The 20521-nt window shown below is 37.8% G+C and overlaps 1 protein-coding gene across 1 annotated transcript; it reads right to left on the bottom strand.

Moving 5' to 3' along the window:
- Positions 1-19316: 19316 nt before the first annotated feature.
- Positions 19317-19546, bottom strand: LOC116623788 (heat shock factor-binding protein 1-like). Its single transcript, XM_032391225.1, is given in 2 exon segments — positions 19317-19366; positions 19369-19546. Coding segments are annotated over 2 exon segments (228 nt in total).
- Between the last annotated feature and the right edge of the window lie 975 nt (positions 19547-20521).

Below are 20521 nucleotides of genomic sequence, written 5' to 3'. Positions count from 1 at the left end.
AGAGTATTGTTCATTTATTTGTTTTCTTCAATTTCTTTCAGTGTATTTCAATTTCAATTTCTTTCAATACTTTTCAGTGTACATATCTTTCACCTCTTTTGTTAAATATATCCCTAAGTATTTTACTATTTTTGATGTTATTGTGAATAGGATTGTCTTCTTAATCTTTTTTCACAAGTTTGTTTTTAGTATATAGAAACACAATTAATTTTTTTTTAATTAAATTAAATTAAATTAAATTTTTTAAATGATCCAGTAGTTGTTTCTCTCTCTTTTTCTCAGCTTCTTTATTTTCCATTATTTGGTCTTCTATATCACTAATTCTCTCTTCTGCCTCATTTATCCTAGCAGTTAGAGCCTCCATTTTTTATTGCACCTCATTAATAGCCTTTTTGATTTTGACTTGGTTAGATTTTAATTCTTATTTTCTCCAGAAAGCGTTTCTCTAATATCTTCCATGCTTTTTTCAAGCCCAGCTAGTATCTTTAAAATCGTCTTTCTGAACTCTAGTTCTGACATCTTACTAATGTCCATATTGATTAGGTCCCTGGCGGTCAGTACTGCCTCTTCTTTTTTTTTGAGATGATTTTTTCCATCTTGTCATTTTGTCCAGAGGAGAACAGATGAATGAGAGAACAAAATGCTAACAGGGTAACAACGTCCCCAGAAAAATATACACTAAACAAATCAGAAGAGACCTGAAACTGGGGGAAAAGAAAGGGAAAGAAAGAAAAAAGAAATAGAAAAAGATAAAAGCAAACAAACAAAAAAGAATATGATCAAATATGATCAGGCTGGTGTATTGATCAGTGCCACACACTAGATATTGGGCGTATTTTGGTCTGTTAGAAGAAAGTGCCTCCCAAAATTTTAAAGAAAGGAAAACATATATGTTAAAAAATAAGAGCTAATATGATAAAGGGATGGAATATGACTGTAAAGATGAAAATTATAAAAGATTCTATAAAAGGAATTGATAAGAAGTTGGTTGAAAAAAGAAAGAAGAGGATTTAAAAAAAAAAAGGAGAGAAGGTGATCAGGCAGGAGACTAGAACAAAGCCATACACTAGAGATTTAAGGTATATTTTGGTCTGTTAGACAAAACAGTATGCCAAAACTTAAAGAAAGAACAACTTATATATATATACCAAAAAGAAGGTTAACTACTATGAAGAGATAGAATATGACTCTAAAAATGAAAAATAAAAAAGATTTTTTTAAAAAAATGGATTGATAAGATGTTGGTTGAAAAAGGGAAAAAGAAAAATTCAAAAAAAAAAAAAGAAGAAAGTTAAAAAAAAAATTAACTTTGAAAGACTAAAAAATCATGGGGAAAAAAGCCATGAATTCTATGTGCATTATTCCCCTAGCGCTGGAGTTCTGCTGTTCTCATTGATTGGTAAACTTGGTCTTGGCTGGCTGTTCTTGCTGATCTTCTGGGGGAGGGGCCTGTTGCCATGGTTCCCAAATGTCTTTGCCAGAGGCGGAATTGCCCCGCCCTTGCCAGTCTGGGCCAAGTATTCTGCTCAGGTGTGCTCTCGGGAGCTTTTGTTCCCTGCAAGCTTTCCGTACAGCTTTGGAGGATGAGAGTGAAAATGGCGGCCTCCCAATCTCCACCCTGGAGGAGCCGAGAACTCGGGGCCCCACTCCTCAGTGAGCCCCCAGAGAAAAGCAGTCAGTCACTCCCGTCTCCCTGGTCTCCGGCCACCTTCTGTGCTCACCTGGCCTGTGACCGAGCATTTCTATCTCTGGCACCCGCCCCCGTGTGGAGTCTCCAAACCCAGCAGATCTCTGCGGTATGCTTCTGTGCCGTTCCTCCCGGGGGAAGAAGGTGAGTCTCCCCGGATCTGCCGCTTGTTGGATCCCTGCTGGAGGAGCAGTGGCCCAACTGTGCTACGGATCACAGTTTATGACAACCCCGAGCTGAGAGCCTGCACCTCAGCTCCATCTCTGCAGCCGGCTTCCCCGCTCCGATACCTGGGAGCTCTGCCGCACTCAGGCACCCCCAGTCTTTCTGTGACCCCGAGGGTCCTGAGACCACATTGTCCCAGCGAGGGTTCCACCCCCGGCTTAGCCCCTGGAGCGACGTCCCTCAGCAGAGCAGGCTTCTAAAAGTTCCGATTTTGTGCTCCGCTGCTCTATCACTTGCCAGAAGCAGCCGATGGAGACCCCCTCCCCCGCCATGTATCCTCCCGGAATATCGCCTCGGATTCACTTCTCTGCATGTCCTACCTTCCAGAAAGTGGTTGCTTTTCTGTTCAGAGAGTTGCTGCTATTCTTTTCTTCCATCTCCTGTTGAGTTCATAGTTGTTCAGAATGGCTTGATCCCTATCTAGCTGAATTCCTGGAACCAGACAAAATTTAGGTCTCCTACTCCTCCGCCATCTTGCTTCTCCTCCCAGAGCAAAGATTCTAAAAAGCATTCATTTTGGGGCATATAGCTAATTGGAAACTTAGTCTTTAATGCAGAATGCTTTTGAGAAATTGAATCCTTCTGATGACCAGATAGACTCATTTTTGCCTTTACGAGATGTTAATAGTTTAAGTGACCCTAGTGATTTTGTAAGTATTATGACTCCAATTCCCTTTACACAAAATATGGATTTGAACAATAAAAACTTAGACAATTCCTCCTCTACAATGAGTGTGAGTTCCTTAACTTCACATTCAGTTTGAAGGAGTAATATGAATATGTGCATAGCCTGAGATGCAGAAAGGGGAAACTCAGACAGGTAGAAATAAGAGCTGTAACTCCTTAAAAACCTGAATTAATAACATGTGTGTTCTTAGTTCTGTTGTAGATCTAGAATAAAGAATAAAAATGAACCACTTCCTAAAAGTCAGGCAGAACTTACAGTTTTATATAGCATCAAGCGATCTTTCCTAGGTGTCTAAAAGTTACAACCCCAAGGTTTTGAATGAAGTAGGGAAAATCTAGTTGCTACAGACACTGGAGTTGGTCTACAATCCCTTTTTAATTGGTTTGATATTTTAAAGTCTGTACTGAGCACTACAAATCTTGAATTAAATGAGGAAATTAATTTTACTTACCCTTTTGAAATAAGGAAAAATAAAAATCTCCCAGAGGATTATGTGAGATTTCAGATAAACACAGAATAATTTATGAATGAAGATGAACAAGAAATGGGAAAAATTCTAATGGCTTGGAATACTTTGTTATCTGGTGTCAAAAAAAAATTTTTTTTTTTAAACCATCATGTTGAATCTCATGCCAGGGATGGCCAAATCTTTTATCAGAGACTCTGGAATTACCATTACCTGATGAAATGGCTTTTCAGCACAATGAATTAGTTTCTCCTGTAGGTATTGATTCAGGGTCTTTAACAGTTGAGGATAATGTGTCTCATAGATCTGAGTCTTAAAAAAGTGATTCATAAAAAATTAAAAGAATCTGTAATGGCTGGCAAGTTTCTTTTTATAAAGAACTCCTTTTGTGTCCATTTTGTTATCTTTACTCCAAGAAAATCCACCGCATTATATGATACAATCCTACTGAATTTTGATTTTGAGAGTGAACTAACTTTTCCCGGTTAACGGGGTGCTGATATCACCCCCTCTTTCCAGGGTTTTAGATTATTTTCAGACCGGCCAAATTATATGATTAGTGATGGAACTCAGTGTGATTTTTTTATAGTTTTTGAGGATAAAAATGAGTTTTGTACTCCTTACGTGAAAGACAGCAATGCTGACTGATGGTTTTAGAAGGAGTTTTTTAAAAATGCAGGACTATTATAAGTGGAGAGATAATACAGATATAGCCATACCTTATAATTTTATTTAGTTTTATTTATTTACTTATATTTACTAAGAATGATTTGCCTACAGTTATACAAGGGGATATGATTTCTAGACAAAATAATATAAATATTTACCAAAGCACCCATGCTCTGCCAATTCTCTGCTCTGTATTTGTGTTTAGAGCAACAAAAACAGAAGTGTCCTATGACAAGTTTATGCCAGATCCTCCCTGGTTGGGCATATTGATCTTGATAGTTCTGAACAAACATCATCTCAGAGAAAAAGAGAACAAAAGATTACTAAAGAATTTAGCAGCCCTTTTTATGCTACTGTTATTGGATCATTGGAATACTCAAACTTAAAAAGAGTCACTTGATCATTCCCTGTATTTGAGTCTGTTTTGTTGTTTATTTAGCTTGTCACTTTGAACAAACTGGTTGTTGCCAGAGGGAAGTGGGGAGCGGTTAAAATAAATAAATAAGATTAAGAGGTACAAACTTCCAGTTGTAAAATAAAAAAGTCACAGAGATGATAAGTACAGCACAGGAATATAGTCAATAATATTGTAATAATGCTTGCTATATGGTGACTACACTTATGGTTAGCACTAATGTATAGGATTATTGAATAAATATGTTGTACACCTGAAGCTAATATTTCAATACTATACTTCAATTAAAAAAAAGTGTCACTCAGAGAAGTATTGTCAGAAGAATTTGCCTTACAGGAAAAGCAGGATTTGAAAAGGAAACCAATTATGTTGATAAAGAATTGTGTCACCAAACTAAAAAGAAGCAGCTCTTCAAGATATTTGTAGCCATTAACCAAAATTTTCTGGTAGACATTTTCAAGGACCATAACTATTTCTTAGGATACACAGTGCATTTTTTAAACTGTGTTCTTGAGAAGAACCCCATAAAAACCATTATAGCACAAGAGTTTTTCACTAAAATGTGTCACTTCTGCATAGAAGTCTAAAGAGAAAAAAGGAAAGAAAGAAACTAAATTATATTTACTGGATTATTTCCCTGAGGAAGATGGCTACAGGGCAGTGGGCTTTCCAGCACCGGGAGAAGAGAGGATAGAGCCACAGAACGGCAAAGCAAAAGAAGCTCATTGAGTGGGGAGTGTGGGGGAGGCAGGCGTGCTGCCACATTTAATGCCCACCAGGGAAGCCCCCAGCAGCAGATGAATGGAGTCATCTGCCTGCTACTGCAAAGTTCTTTGAGAAAGTCAATGCCTCCTTGCTGCCACGCAATATTTCAGACATCCATGGACTACGTGAGGACAAAGCAAGAGAACACTGCATGTTAGTGTTGCAGCAAAAATAAGAATTTAAGAAGAAAGGTGGTCATATGACCTCACTGTTATGAGGAATTCCTAATCTCAGGAAACAAACTGAGGGTTGCTGGAGTGGTGGGGGGTGGGAGGGATGGGGCGGCTGGGTGATAGACATTGGGGAGGGTATGTGCTATGGTGAGCACTGTGAATTGTGTAAGACTGTTGAATCACAGACCTGTACCTCTGAAACAAATCATATATTATATGTTAAAAAAAAAAAAGAAGATGGCAGGAAGGGAAGGATGAAGGTGGGGAAATCGGAGGGGGAGACGAACCATGAGAGACTATGGACTCTGAGAAACAAACTGAGGGTTCTAGAGGGGAGGGGTGTGGGGGGATGGGTTAGCCTGGTGATGGGCATTAAAGAGGGCACGTATTGAATGGAGCACTGGGTGTTATACGTAAACAATGAATCATGGAACACTACATCAAAAACTAATGATGTATGGTGATTAACATAACATTAAAAAAAAAGAATGGTGGTAATTCCTACTTCTCTCTGATTACAACGAGAGGAAAGCCTAGCCGGGGAGTAGTCGTTGTCATTGAGCCAGTCACCAGTAAATTCCTCCCAACCACAGCTTCAGGCTCTCCAAAATTCGACCACGCTGCTCCAAAGTCATGCTGAAGTAAAAGAAACTTCCTTGACTTAGAAATGTAGAGAATTTAGTAGAGAAACCAGTCCAGATTGTATCTGTATCCTGAAAAGACTTTTATGACTTCATGTTACATATGACAAATTCTATCAACATTGCCTTAACACTGAGCAATTGATTTGTATGGTCCAAATGGTGAAACTGTTTTCAATAAATGAATGAATGAACTGTGAGACTATTCATTAAAATGTAATATTGCAGCTATCAGTTGGGGAATACATTATAAAAATTTTAGCCAGTATATGAGAAACAAATGTTTTTATTTGTACTATAAAGAAAAAGTGATTCTGCTGTCAACTCTGTACATTTTTATTGAAATTTTTTGTAATTTGTTTTTTTTAATTTCTTATAAAACCAATTGCAAATTATATGCTTACTTTAATAAAATACTTCAGTCACCCTTCTGCCCCACTGCCAAATGGCTATTTACGTGTATGCCAAATAGGCATTAAATTGTCCTTGAAGACCAGAAGTTTGCTTGGTCAGCCAATTTGCTTCCTTAGGTTCGGCTGACTTACCAGGGTCTTCCATAGCCACCCCTGAAATGGTTTAGGGGTGCGTGTTAGTTTCCTAGGATTTTTGTATCACAGAGTCCCTTAAACAACAAAAATTCATTGTCTCACAGCACTGGAAGCTAGAAGTCCAAATTCAAGATGTCAGCAGTGTTGGTTCCTTCTAAGAGCTCTGAGGAAGAATCCGTTCTATGCCTCTCAACTTGACTGTCTTCCTGCTGTGTCTCTTCACATTGTCTTGCCTCCAAATGTATATAGCTTTGTCTCCAAATTTCCCCATTGTATAAGGACAAGAGTCATATTGGATTAAGATCCTTCCAGTGACCTCATTTTTTCATTCTTATCTCCAAATAAGGTCACATTCTGATGTACTGGGGGTTAGGACATTAACATATGAATTTGAGGGGGATGCAGAATCCACCTATAACAGGGTGAATTCCCCTTCTGGGAGCTGTTCTACCCATACTATCCCAGGCAGAGTACCAGGATCAGGGAGCTGAGGAATCCAGGGCCCTTATTTGCCAGGCTTGCATTTCTCTCCTGCAATGCAATCCCCCTGGAAGTCCTACTGGCTGCTGGTTGAATTCATCAAGAACCTCCCATATCCAGTGACTGAGGCCAATCTTTTTGCATGAAAATCTTTAAGTGTGCACCTGCCCTCACAGTATTTCTAGCTACAAGTGTGTCTCTGTCCACTCCTCATGCCCTAGATGAATGAATTCTACCCCTCCCTCTGCGTCTAACTACAAGGAAGGAACTACCAGCCTCCACTTGCTCAGTAGTCAGCCTGTGGCAGGCTGTGTGCTAAATTCCTTACAGAAAATGTTCCCCTTTTGTCTTCCTTATAAGCCTAGGAGGAAGGTAATATCTGTTTTATAGGCAAGAACACTAAGTCATAAAGAAATTAAGTGATTTGTTCAAAGTATGTGTTTAGCCTTCCATCAAATGGACTCTCATATCCATCATACTTTTTCATTTAGTAGAGACAAAATATCCCAGAACACGGAAGGGGAGTAGTGCTAAAAGAACAGAGAAGTTAGAGAGGAATTTCATGAATCTCCAGGATTAGGACCAACACCCATGTTTAAAAATAAAGAGTATTCCATGTTCCCAGTAACATTATTCACAATAGCTAAAAAGAGGAAGTAACTCAAGTGCCCATCGATGGAAGAATGGATGAACAAAATTTGGTATGTACACATGGAATATTAGTCTTAAACAGGAAGGAAATTCTGACACCTGCCACAACATGGATGAAACTTGTGGACGTTGTGTTAAGTGAAATAAGCCAGACACAAAAGGACAAATACAGTATGGTTCCACCTATATGATGTTTCTAGAGTTGTCAAGTTCATTGGACATGGAAAATAGAATGGTGATTTCCAGGGTCCAGGAGGAATGGGGGACTACTGTTTAATGAGTATAGAGTTTCAGTTTAAGAAGGTGAAAGGGTTTTAGAGATGGATGGTGGTGATGGTTGCAAAACCATGTGATTGTACTTAATACCATTGAACTGTACACTTATAGACAGTTAAGGTGGTAAATTTTATGTGTATTTTACCACTATTAAAAATGATTTTTAAAAAAGAAAAAAAGGGCACTGTTTCCAAACCATACACTTAAAACAATTTTGAATCTGTATTTCCCTGCAATGATATAAAAAGGTCTTCTGATCACTCAGAAAGGTCTACCGGGAATTCTGAATTTCTATAGTAAATAATAGCCTTGAGACAGAAGCAGGGTTTCTGTGTGCATCTTCAGTAAACATTTGGGTAACACATCCTTGTTTCACTTAAAGGCCGTTTTAGGATCCATTGGTTAATGTGGGTTGGCACATGTATGCACACTCCTGAAGAACAGCTTTAAGGTGTGGGTTCTGGGACTTCCCACTACAGTTAAGTTCTTTTTTTTTTTTTTAAACCAGCCTCTGCACAGGTGAGTCTAAGTAAGACAGGTGGTGATAGGTAATGGAAATGACCAAGGGAACATCCACTGACTCAGCCCTGACCATAAAATGAAAGGGTGCTTGGATTAAGGACATGGTTAGTCCTGGAAAGGCTCACTCCCTAACCAAGAATGGGGGCAGAGGGAGGACCTAGGCACACCTAGAAAAAGGCTCCCCCTCAAGTACCTCTTTCTCTCCCAGCCCTTCTGCTATGACCACCAAAGTTTAGCCCTCATAAATTTTTGTCTGGCTTATTCCTCACAGGTCTCTTCCTTTCAGTCCTAAAACATTCCTGTGCTCTACAAATTGAAGTCAGTGTGATGATTATAATATGTAAATTGAATTACAGTATCCCTCCACTTAAACTCCTCCCTATCCCCCATTTTGCTATGGGACATGACTGAAAACCAATGAATTCATGACAAGGTCTGCTCCTTACCTATTCATCTAGCCTCTGCTCTTACCAGTCATCACCCTGACATAGACTTATGCAAAATTTATAGTTTACAGCACTGGCAAATGGTGCTCTGCCGACCTGCACCCCAGGCTCCTCCCCTTTTTCCCACCAGCCACTTTCAGCTCAGCCATCAATCTTTCCTCTGCTATGAGCCTCCATTAAAGACTGCAGTTAAGTTTCTCTACTTACCTTGGTCCTTGAAGTTCCCTGGTTAATTATGAACTCCACTGCCCAGCTCTGGAAGGAGAGCCCCTTGAGGTTTGGCCAACTTCTTTTTTTCTGAACTTCCTGCCCCTGGCATGGTGCCTGCTTCTTCATGGGATTCCGTAAACAGTGCATGTTGAAAGAACTGTGCTATTTTTGCCTCTCATTTAACCCTTACAAAGCTTCATTGATTTTTCATTGTGCACCAGGCTTAAATCCATCCTTCCAGATGTCCTCGCAAGGCACTACTATAGTGGTATTGCACAGACCTGTTTTTGGAAGAACATAGGATAAGTCAAGGACTTTTCAACATTCATTATCTATTAGGAATCTGAATGAACCCTCTGTGGGACTTTTCAGATAGGTTTTACCCCATGTTCCTCCATCTAATTGGGTAAGGAGACAATAAGGGTTAAAGGAAATTGCCAGATTGAGAGAGTAACAGGAATTAGAAGTCAGGGAAGGGGCTTAGGTATAGCAGAGACAAGAGGATGATCAAATTTAATGTTTTCCCATGACAATATTAATAATTACATTTATGACCTGCAATCTTTCTTTACTCTTTCTATCTAAAAACAACAATGGCAACAGAGAATATTTTGTCATGATGATGATGATACTTACTATTACCATTCAAACTTGCAGAGGGCTGTTTTCTATCAAGTCCTAGCTCTATCATTTGATTGCAACATAAGTAAGTGGCATTGGGTGAGTTCTCTGGTCCTCCAACATCAATACTTCATGGGGGATTAATCCAAAGGATGATTTGTTGTTGTTCATTTGTTTCCTATAATGAGCACAATCTCCCTGCCACATTTAAATAAAAGCCCAATTACATCTCCATAGCCAAAAGTGCTATTATCTTTTTGTCTGGCTATAAGAGTTGACAAGTTTCCTATTGCTTTACCAAGTTTAGAAATAAAATTTTTCTGATAGAGGTTGCATAAAGTAAGGTCCACTCTGCTTTGCTTTTTTTTTTTTTTTTTTTTTGGAGGGACCCAAGACTTTAATTATTTTACCCTATATTGCTTCTTACTTTAGAATATGGTCTTTGCATTTCCCCCTCTCCTTTTTGGACATAAGTGTAAAAAGAACATTAAATATGACTAGGCAAAACTGAAGAAAATTGCATCAAATCAGTCAAAGAGAACTGAAGTATGTTTTTATGGGCTACATGTTTTTGGAGGAGATACACAAGGCTGACAGCCTAATAAAAAATTAATACCGTGTGCTTACCCATTTGCTGGGGGATCTCAAGGTCTTCTGCAACAAGGATGCACCTGGGAACTGCCAGGACAGATTCTCAATTATTAATTACCAACTGACCTCTGTATTAGGGCATCAGTGCATCGGTCTCATAGTTGTGAACTTACTGGTTTCATTTCTTCCTGCAGAATTTGATTTTTAAGAATTCAGTTATTCTAGGGAAAAGAAAGCAAATAACTATCTCTAGAGATTAAGATTTTTTCTTCATATTTTGAGAATTACTCTAGGAGCAAATGATAGAGTTTATATTTTTTCTCACTATGTTTAGTGCGGTCAGTTCATCTTACAGAAGAGGAAGCTAAGGTCTGGAACCAAAGCCAGGTGACCACGTGCAGGTCTGGTTATAAATGACTAGTGAACTTCAAGGACCACAGTAAGCAGAGAAACTTAGTGCATGTTTATTTGATGTTTATAAAAAATAAGCTTTAATTCTTCTTTTAAAAGTGGGTCAGACTAGTTTACTGCTCCTGATTTCTTCTAATCTTATCCCTCCTCCATTTCATGTAGGGGAAACTCAAGGATAAGGACCAGAATTTATTCATTATAAAACATAAACTGACATTATTTAAAGATGACTTTTCTTACTCTTACTCTTCTTCAACACTCACCAAAAATATATATAAACAACAGCAAAAATATATATATAAAGAAAAAGATATCCATCTTAAATAGAGAACAAGAGGTATCCATTCTATAAAACAGAAACATAGTTACAATTTTATTTTTTTTCCTTAAGATTTATTTATTTATTTATTTATTTATTTTGGAGCAAGAGTGCACAAATAGGAGGAGGGGCAGAGAAGGGAGAGAGAATCTGAAGCAGACTCCACATTCAGCATGGAGCCTGACACTGGGCTCGATCCCACAACCGTGAGATCATGACCTGAGCTGAAACCAAGGGTTGGATGCTTAACTAACTAAGCCACACAGGTGCCCCCATAGTTACAATTTTAAAGAAAAAGAGGGGTTTTTTTCTTTTTCTTTTTTTTTTTTAAAAATATTTTATTTATTTATGTGAGAGGGAGAGAGAATGAGCAGGGGGGAGGGGAAGAGGGAGAGAGAGAAGCAGACTCCCTATTGAGCAGGAAGCCCGAAGAGGGGATCAATCTGAGGACGCAGAGATTATGACCTGAACTGAAAGCAGACACTTAACTTACTGAGCCACCCAGGCACCCCCAACGAAAAGCTTTGACATCTTGACTGGAGCTAGGGTGTTAATGAAAAGTTGTCCTCTGTCATTTGAGACCCCAAGCCAGCCTAGCCATGCTCTGCCACATTTGCACTCCCACCTTCTCTACTAGCTGAACACAGCTACTGTCTGTTCTCTTCAGAGATGAGTCATACAGAGATAAACAGCCTGAGCCTATGGATAAAGACTGCTATCAAGCAGCAAATCAGCTGCATCCTTGGATGGAGGGAGTAAAGACAAGACAAGAATATATCAAAGACATACATCACAAGGGCCATTATCCAAGGAAGCAGAGAGGAATTCTGACCAACAGTTCTTCATTGCTGCCAAAAATATTATGTGTAGCAGATAGCATGTGATGTCCTTGAAATAAGGGCTCCTGTAAAAGTTAGGATGCTCAAATAACAGGCCAGGTGACAATGGGAGAGGATGTGAACAAAGCTTGGGAGTTCAGAGTTTGGAAAAGAGGGAGAATACTGCAAAAATGAAAAATCTGTATGAAGCAATGAAAAAAGATTTAAAAAAAAAATGAGGGGGATGATACAATTAGGTCTCAGCAGACAGACGTGGGGGAAATCTCATAAACTAAGTATGAAGACCTAGAGAATTTTGAAAATGCTTTTAGAAAAATAATGGCAGAGAAGCAAAAGATGCAAGGGTGATGCAGCTTTCACCCTGCTGTTTTAAACCTCCAGCCTCCCAGTCCACATCGCTGGCCTTGGTGGGGCAAGCACTCTGCCTGTCCTCATTGCTGTGTATCTCTTCTTGGATGAAGCTGTTTTACTGGAATTGACCTCTCTGCTCTCTCTGCCAGATAATATCCTTTGCTTTCCAAATATTTTCATAAAGCATTTTCTCTGGGAAATCTTCCCCGTGAACTCTGACCCCCATGCCTTCAACAGGGTCAGTGAAAACAGTTCATCTCAAAGTTCCCTTCCTGCTGTGGTTCAGTGGCCAGCAACAGAGTTGCCTTTGACCTCCCCACCACCCCTGGCTGACCCCTGAGTGCAAAGAATGTCATTCCTCAGGAGAGATGGCATTTTCTGCTCTGACATTTTCTTAACATGCTTCATGTCAGGGCACCAGTCTCTCTCCACACTGGTCAATGCCGTCGCCATTGTGGTTCTTATCTAGAAAGAAAACGACTTCAGTTTCATTTCAGACAAAGGAGGGCTCCTTATGATTAAAAAAAGTATGATTCTCAGTGAAGATCTACCAGTCATGAAAACCTGCACCTAATTATACAATATCAACAGTTAGAAAACAAAAGCTATAGAAAATACAGGGAAGACTGGTAGGGGACTTGAATGCTTTGCACTTGGTCCTTGAGAGGGCAATGTTGCCACCAAAAAGACTAGAAAACATTTAAATCACATAATTGACCAGGTAAATTATTGATCAAGTAAATTATTATTATTTTTCTTTTTAGAGAGAGAGAGCGTGCAAGTGGTGGGGGAGGGGCAGAGAAAGAGAGAGAGAATCTTAAGCAAGCTCCACACCCAGCACAGAGCCTGACACCCGGTTTGATCTCATGACCTTGAGATCCTGACCTGAGCCAAAACCAAGAGTCTGATGCTCAACTAACTGAGCCACTCAGGCGCCCCTAAGTAAATTATTATTATTAATCAATGTGGAGTTTGGAATTTATATACATAGTGAGGTGTACTCTGTATTACATATATAACTATCAGGTGAATTATACCACATATACTTATTTCTATGTACATATATGTATAGACACACATGTATAATTCACTGATAGATACATATATAAACATATACTTATGTGTGTAAGGTATGTGTGTATATACATATGTACACTCAGGCTATAGAGACTGTACTATCATTCTTCCACACTCAGACTATACGGAATGTAACATCATTATTCCAGGTGACCAAACATACACAAAATTTGACCATGTATTAAGCCACAAAGTAAAACTTAATAAATTCCAAAATGTAAAAGAAAAATTGACAAAACATTTTCTGAACCCATTACTGCGAAACTAAAATCTTACAGCAAAAATATCAAATACAAATATCAGAAATTGCAAATAAAATCTCTTGGATTAAAAAGTAAATTAAAACCAATATGATACAATATAAAGAAAATGATAATGAAACATATATCAGGCACTATGGGATCCAGCTATAACAATGCTCAGGGTCAAATTCATGAAATACAACAAAATTAATTGGAGCAGAAAGAAACCATTAGTAAGGATATAAGATTTTTAAAATAATAAAACAGAAATAAGAAAATTGTAGAACCAAATTCCAGAATCAGATTCTTAAACCTAATTAGTTTTAGTTAACATAATCAAGGGGAGGGGGAAAAAAAGCAGTTTTTTAATACCAAAAAAGAGAACATTAATAAGTAAGACTAATTGGCTCAATTTCATGAAAACGTATGGAAAGGGGCACCCGTGTGGCTCAGTTAGTTAAAAGTCAGACTCTTGATTTCCGCTCAGGTCCTGATCTCAGGGTCATGACCTCAGGGTCCGGAGATTCAGCCCAGAGTCAGGCTCCATGAAATTATCTTTCTCTGTCTCCCTCTGCTCCTCCCCCTGACACTCTCTCTCTTTCTCTCCCTCTCTAAAAAAAACATATGGAACAACCTGAATGAACTAGATGATTTCCTAAGAAATTCTTGGAAAAATACCAAAAATGATCTCAGGAGAAACTGAAAATTCAAATAGAACAATTTTCATAAAAATTTAGAAAATTTTTCAGTAAGTAAGTTATTCAAACAACAGGCCCAATTACTTACATGGAGAAAACTTTACCAAATCTTTAAGAACTGCATAAATGTTATATTTAAGCCATTCAGAGCACAGTAAAAGAAGGAAATTTTCTTAATGAAACAAACTTTATAATTATCTCAACCAGATAGCACAAAAAGATACATATCCGTCTTTATCATGAATATTAGTGTAAATGTCCTAAATAAAATATTAGAAACAGAATCCAGCAGTATAGAATCATACAGCAATACCAGAATGGTTTAATGCTGCAAAACCTATTTATCTAATTTATTATATATTCAAATGATGTATTATATTAAATAAAAAATGAAAAAAGCCATCTCTACAAATTCCAAAGATATTTTAATAACCTTCTACATTTATTCTTGGTTTTAAAAATAGACTTTTTAAAGAAATCACAACTGATGAAATATATATATCAACCTCAAATCCATTATTATTATTATAATGGGAGAACACTGAAGCATTCCCATTAAGGTCAGGACCCAGATTAGGATATTAAGCATCGTTACTGCTATTATACATTGTTATAGGGGCCAGAGCTGAAAAATTTAGGAAGAAAGAAGGCATATGGAAGCTGGAAAGGAAGAGGTAAAGTTATGTTTGATTGCGATTAGTATGATTGTATACCTGGATAACCTAAGAGAATCAACTGATATAAAACAAATAAAAAGAATTTGATAAAGGAGCTGGATAATATGTATTTATTTATTTATATTTATATTTATGTTTATATATTTATCTCCATCTGCACACAACAATTATAAGTGATAACAAGAACAACAGAATTATAAAACAAATGAAAAGAATTTGATAAAGGAGCTGGATAATATACATTTATTTATTTATATTTATATTTATGTTTATATATTTATCTCCATCTGCACACAACAATTATAAGTGATAACAGAACAACAGAATTATTCAACATTTATTTATTTTTTTTTTTTAAAGATTTTATTTATTTATTTGAGAGAGAGAATGAGAGACAGAGAGCATGAGAGGGAGGAGGGTCAGAGGGAGAAGCAGACTCCCTGCCGAGCAGGGAGCCCGATGCGGGACTCGATCCCGGGACTCCAGGATCATGACCTGAGCCGAAGGCAGTCGCTTAACCAACTGAGCCACCCAGGCGCCCTATTCAACATTTAAATAAGAAATCTGTAAGACGTTTATGAGGAAAATTGTAAAGTGCTCTTGAGGGACTTAAGTCTGAAACTGAAACAAATGGAAAACCATACAGTGATGTTGAATTGAAAGAGACAGTAATCAGATGTCAATTACATTAAGCTGTATTTGAGATCCAGTAAAAGATACCAATAGGATTTTTCCTTTGGAACCAGACAAGTTGATTCTGGATTTTAAAGAGGAAAACGGAAAAGGAAAGTAGTTAGGAAAATTCTGGATATGAAACATAATGAGGGTGGAAAACCCATTAAGATATTAAACTATATTATAAGTATACCTTAATAAAAGAGTGTGCTACTGGTCCACAAATCAAGAAATCTACAGAACAGAATGAAAAGTCCATAAATACTGCACAATATATAAAGGCATTTAGTCAGTTGTTATGGCAACATTTTAAATAAGTAAGAAAAAATGTATTCTTCAAAATATGATGTTGACAATTTGTATCTATAAGGAAAAAAAAGTTAGAGCCCTAGCTGACATGGCACACAAATAAATCCTAAATAATCTAAGTCTCATATCCTAAGAGAAAAAACATAAAAATACTAGAAAAGCAATGACATTTTCCATTAAGAAGGCATCTTAAACTATTACACAACACTCAAAGCTATAAAAGTATTGATAATTTTGATGTTGAAATGAATATGATAAATTCTGTTTAAAAATAAATAATTAAAAAGGCAAATGAAAAACAGAAGCATAATATTTGCAACTTTTGTGACTGTTAAAGAGTGATATATATAGTCCCATAATATATAGAGTACCTACAAATCAATAAGAACAAAGACCAAATGACCAATAAAAGTGAACAAAAGATAATAAAACATTAAAGCGCATAGTAAAAGAACACAACAACAACTGTGCTTCTTTTATGAGTTAAAGATGCAGACTAAAACCAATAATACACAGTTTTTGCTTATCAGATTTGATAAACAATTGTAGAAGTTACGGTTTATACACTGCTGGTAGGAGTGCAATTTGGCATAACCACTATAAGAAACAATAAGGTCCTGTCTTATCAGAATTTAAAAGTTCACGTACTCTTTGACTAACGCATCTTTTTTTAATAAATTCACATTTGACTAAATGAGGTATGAACATGATTATTCTTTGCAACATTGTAATAGAAACGTATCAGTGATGCACATATATCCACCAATAGAGAGCTGCTGGCTTGAAGAGCAGTGGATCCATGTGATTTAATATAAAGCAAATTAAAAGAACAAAGCTCTACATATACTGCAAAGGAATGAAGCAAGTAAAAAACAAAGTGAGAAGGTGCAAAACAATGTATCTGGTGTGAGCACACATACTTAGAAGTTTGAAGACCCAAGAAACCAATCTTCTTGAGAAAAGAACACTCAGAAACAGATGGGGAGGATGACCTTCTTTTCACTACAGACTTGATTTAAAAAAAAAAAAAAATTGCACCATGCAAATGTTCAGTTTAAAATTAATAAATAAAATGGCTATTGGAAAACTCAGTGGAGAAAAATACAAGAAACATGATAAATGCCCACAATGCTTGGGGTTTATGACCATCTTTCATTAGTTCTACTGCACCTGCTGCTGTTTATTTCTCAATATACATGAGTCTGTCATTGTAATGCATGAAGAGAATCTCCAGCAGGAGGGCCCGAGATGGAAGAATCAGATATATGAAGGGACAAAAGAGTATGGGAATAAATGAGGACAGAAGTGAGGCCAGAAAGAGCATGAGCATAAGATAGTAGGCAGGGTACCCAGCCACATCGAAAATTTTGGAATTTGCTTTAAAAGTCGCTGGAATGTTCTAAGCAGCATAGTGACAAAGTCAGATTTAGTTTTTAAAGGGCATTCTTTTTTTTTTTTTTTAAGACTTTATTTATTTGACAGAGAGACAGCGAGAGCAGGAACACAAGCAGGGGGAGTGGGAGAGGGAGAAGCAGGCTTCCTGCTGAGTAGGGAGCCTGATGCAGGGCTCGATTCCAGGACCTGGGGATCACGACCTGAGTGGAAGGCAGACGCTTAAGGACAGAGCCACCCACCCAGGTGCCCCAAAGGGCATTCTTTTTTTTTTTTTTTAAAGATTTATTTATTTATTTGACAGAGAGAGACACAGCAAGAGAGGGAACACAAGCAGGGAAAGTGGGAGAGGGAGAAGCAGGCTTCCCACGGAGCAGGGACCCCCATGTGGGGCTCGAACCCAGGACCCCGGGACCACTACCAGAGCCAAAGGCAGACGCCGAACGAATGAGCCACCCAGGTGCCCCCCCAAAGGGCATTCTTAATGAAAAAAGAAAAAACAGACTGGGGGGAAATATTTATAATATGGGTAAGAAAAAAATAGTTGGTAACCAGAAAAAAAAATTTAAATCCTGGAAACAATGCAGTTAAGTTGGATAGAAGACATAAATGAGAAATTCAGAGAAAAAGACATATAACTTAAACATCGAAAGGCCTAAAATTTCATGTGCCACCTTGACATCTTTGAACCTCATGGGGCCCCAAATGTCTAACTGTGGGTTCCCCTGCCATCCAGTGGAAAGGCTCCTAACCTCGCTAATTACCATTTCAGCTAGACCAGATGTACTCCACCTGGTCCTACTGGCCTTCACTTCCCTGCCAGCCCATGAAATTATTCAAAAAAGTCAATCGCATCCTCTGAAAAGCTTGTCTCCCACAGCCCCCCTGCAGCCCCATGTGGACCTGTGTGGTATTCAGTGTCTTCCTCCCCAAGACCATGAGCATATGTGAACAATAAACTGCTGAGAATCTCTTCTGCCCAGGGTCAGGTGTCATCTGTCTCATCCTATTTAATTAAGACAGAGGATCACTCCCTCACCAATGGAGAATATAGGCAGTGATCAGAACAATTATTTCATTTGTAATTAGAGAAACATTTACTGAAACACCAACGTGGGATTTTTTTACCCAACAGATTCACAAAATTATGAACAATTGATAGGAACCTGTGATAGCAATAGTTTGGATGGGCATATAAATTTGATGTTTTTTTTTCCCTTGTGGTATCTATTAATATATACATATCCTGTGACCTCTAATTTATCTTCTATTTATCTTGTAGAAACTTTACTTAGATGCACTGTTGATGGCAGAGAAAAAATGGATAGGGCTTAGAGGTCCACCAGTAAGATAATAGTTTGATGAATTTTGATACAACCAACTGTATTTAATTCTTGTGGACTGGCTCAGTCATCATCATTTCCAAACTTCTTATATGTTTCCCTGTATTACAGAGGTGGAAAAGCTCAAAACTGTATTTGTTAAGCTCCTTGATTACAAGTATAACTTAGGTCTGTGAATTAGATGTGCTCGTGTGTGATTTGACTTTGTGTCTATGTTAAGTGAGATAGAGGCAGCATGAAGCACCATTACCCTCATACTTAATCTCTTATATTTGTTATAATATATATTTCTTCTTCTTCTTCCTCTTCCCCTTCTTCTTCCCCTTCTTCTTCTCCTTCTTCTTCTTTCTTCTTCTTCTTGTTCTTGTTCTTCTTCTTGTTCTTGTTCTTGTTCTTCTTTTTCTTTCTTTCTTCTTGTTCTTGTTCTTGTTCTTGTTCTTGTTCTTCTTTTTCTTTCTTTCTTCTTCTTCTTCTTCTTCCTCTTCTTCTTCTTCTTTCTTCTCCTCCTCCTCCTCCTCCTTCTTCTTCCTCTCCTTCTTCCTCTTCTTCTTCTTCTTCTTTCTTCTCCTTCTCCTCCTCCTCCTCCTTCTTCTTCTTATTAATACTACTAAAGTCTATAGTTTACTGAGATTTCCTCAGTTTTTACAGAATGTCTTTTTTTTTCAGGAACTGCCAAAGTTTTAGTGTTTAACATTTAACAGCATGACTGACCAAGGTCCAAGATGTGGAGTTACCATGTTCAAGAAACTGGGGGGAGACTCACTCTATAGACTAACTATATAGTATGTGGTAAGAAGAACGCACACTTTAGAAACACTATCTACACATAGCAGTTGCTTCAAAAATCCATTCAGTCCTCTCTTGGCTTATAAAAATGGTGTTCTGGACTTCAGTGTGAATTAGCTGCCTTCAACTCTTTGGTGTGGAAGGGATCTTGTTTTCACCCTCCAGCTCTTTCACCCAGCCTATGTCATGAGGTCGCTAATGTTTTTCTCCAGGTCATCAGTGCAACTGCTCATGTCATCAATTGTTCCAATGACCTGGTCAGACGTGGTCTGAAATTTATCTTGCATCTGTTGCAGGAGTGTCTGCACCACTGAGGTGAGATCCTGCAAGGCCTTGGGGTCAGTCTCAGCCATCTCCCCAGTTCCCAGCTTGACAGCGAATTCCAAAATGTCCTTTTCTGTCTTAGAATTTTGTTCAGGATCCCACTTTACATTTACTTGTCATTTTTCCTTGAGCTTTTTCTTGTCTTGTGGCATAATTCTCAGAATTTCCTTGTTTTTAATGATCTTGACAGATTGGAGGAGCATTGGTCAATTATAGGATGTCCTTCAAATGGAATTTGTCTGAATTTCTTTCTCATGATCATACTGGGGTTGTAGGTTATTGGAGGAAAACCACAGAGGTAAAGTGCTGTATTCATCACTTCATATCACGGGTACATACTATCAACATTACCTATCACTGTCAGTGTTGACCTTGATCACCAGGCTGGGGCAGTTTGTCAGGTTTCTCCACTGTAAAGTTTCTCTCTCTTTCCCATTTTTCATACTGTTCTATTTGAAATGAAATTACTGTAAATCAGCTCACACTTAAGGAGTGGGGATTTAAGCACACCAGAGTGGTTTCTCTACTCTAAAAATCCCCTCTGCTTCATCTATTCAACCCCTCCCCACTCCTGGGATCCTGAAAATCACTGATCTTTTTATTAACTCTATAATTTTTCATTTTCCAGAATGTTATAAATTGGTATCATATGATGTTTAACCTTCTCAATCTGGCTTTTTTAATATAGTAATATGCACTTGAAGTCCATCCATGTCTTTTCTTGGATTGATAGCTCATTTCTTTTTATTGTTGAAATAATACATACACCTGGTTTTGATATACGGACAATGCTGGTCTCAGAATGAGTGAGGAAGTGTTACCTCTGCTTATTTTCTGGAAAAGAATGTAGAGATTGGATATCTCTTCCTTCTTAAATGTTTGATAGAATTCATCAGTGAAGCATATTTGGTTCTGGTACTTTCTTTTTTGAAAGATTATTAGTTATTGATGTAATTTATTTAATAAATAAAGACTTTTTATGCTGTGACTTTTGGTAGCTTGTA

Source organism: Phoca vitulina, unplaced genomic scaffold (assembly GCF_004348235.1).
Source record: "Phoca vitulina isolate PV1807 unplaced genomic scaffold, GSC_HSeal_1.0 scaffold61, whole genome shotgun sequence".
Taxonomy (NCBI): Eukaryota; Metazoa; Chordata; class Mammalia; order Carnivora; family Phocidae; genus Phoca; species Phoca vitulina.
Note: the sequence above shows the minus strand (reverse complement) of the source record. Positions and strands in the feature narration are given on the sequence as shown.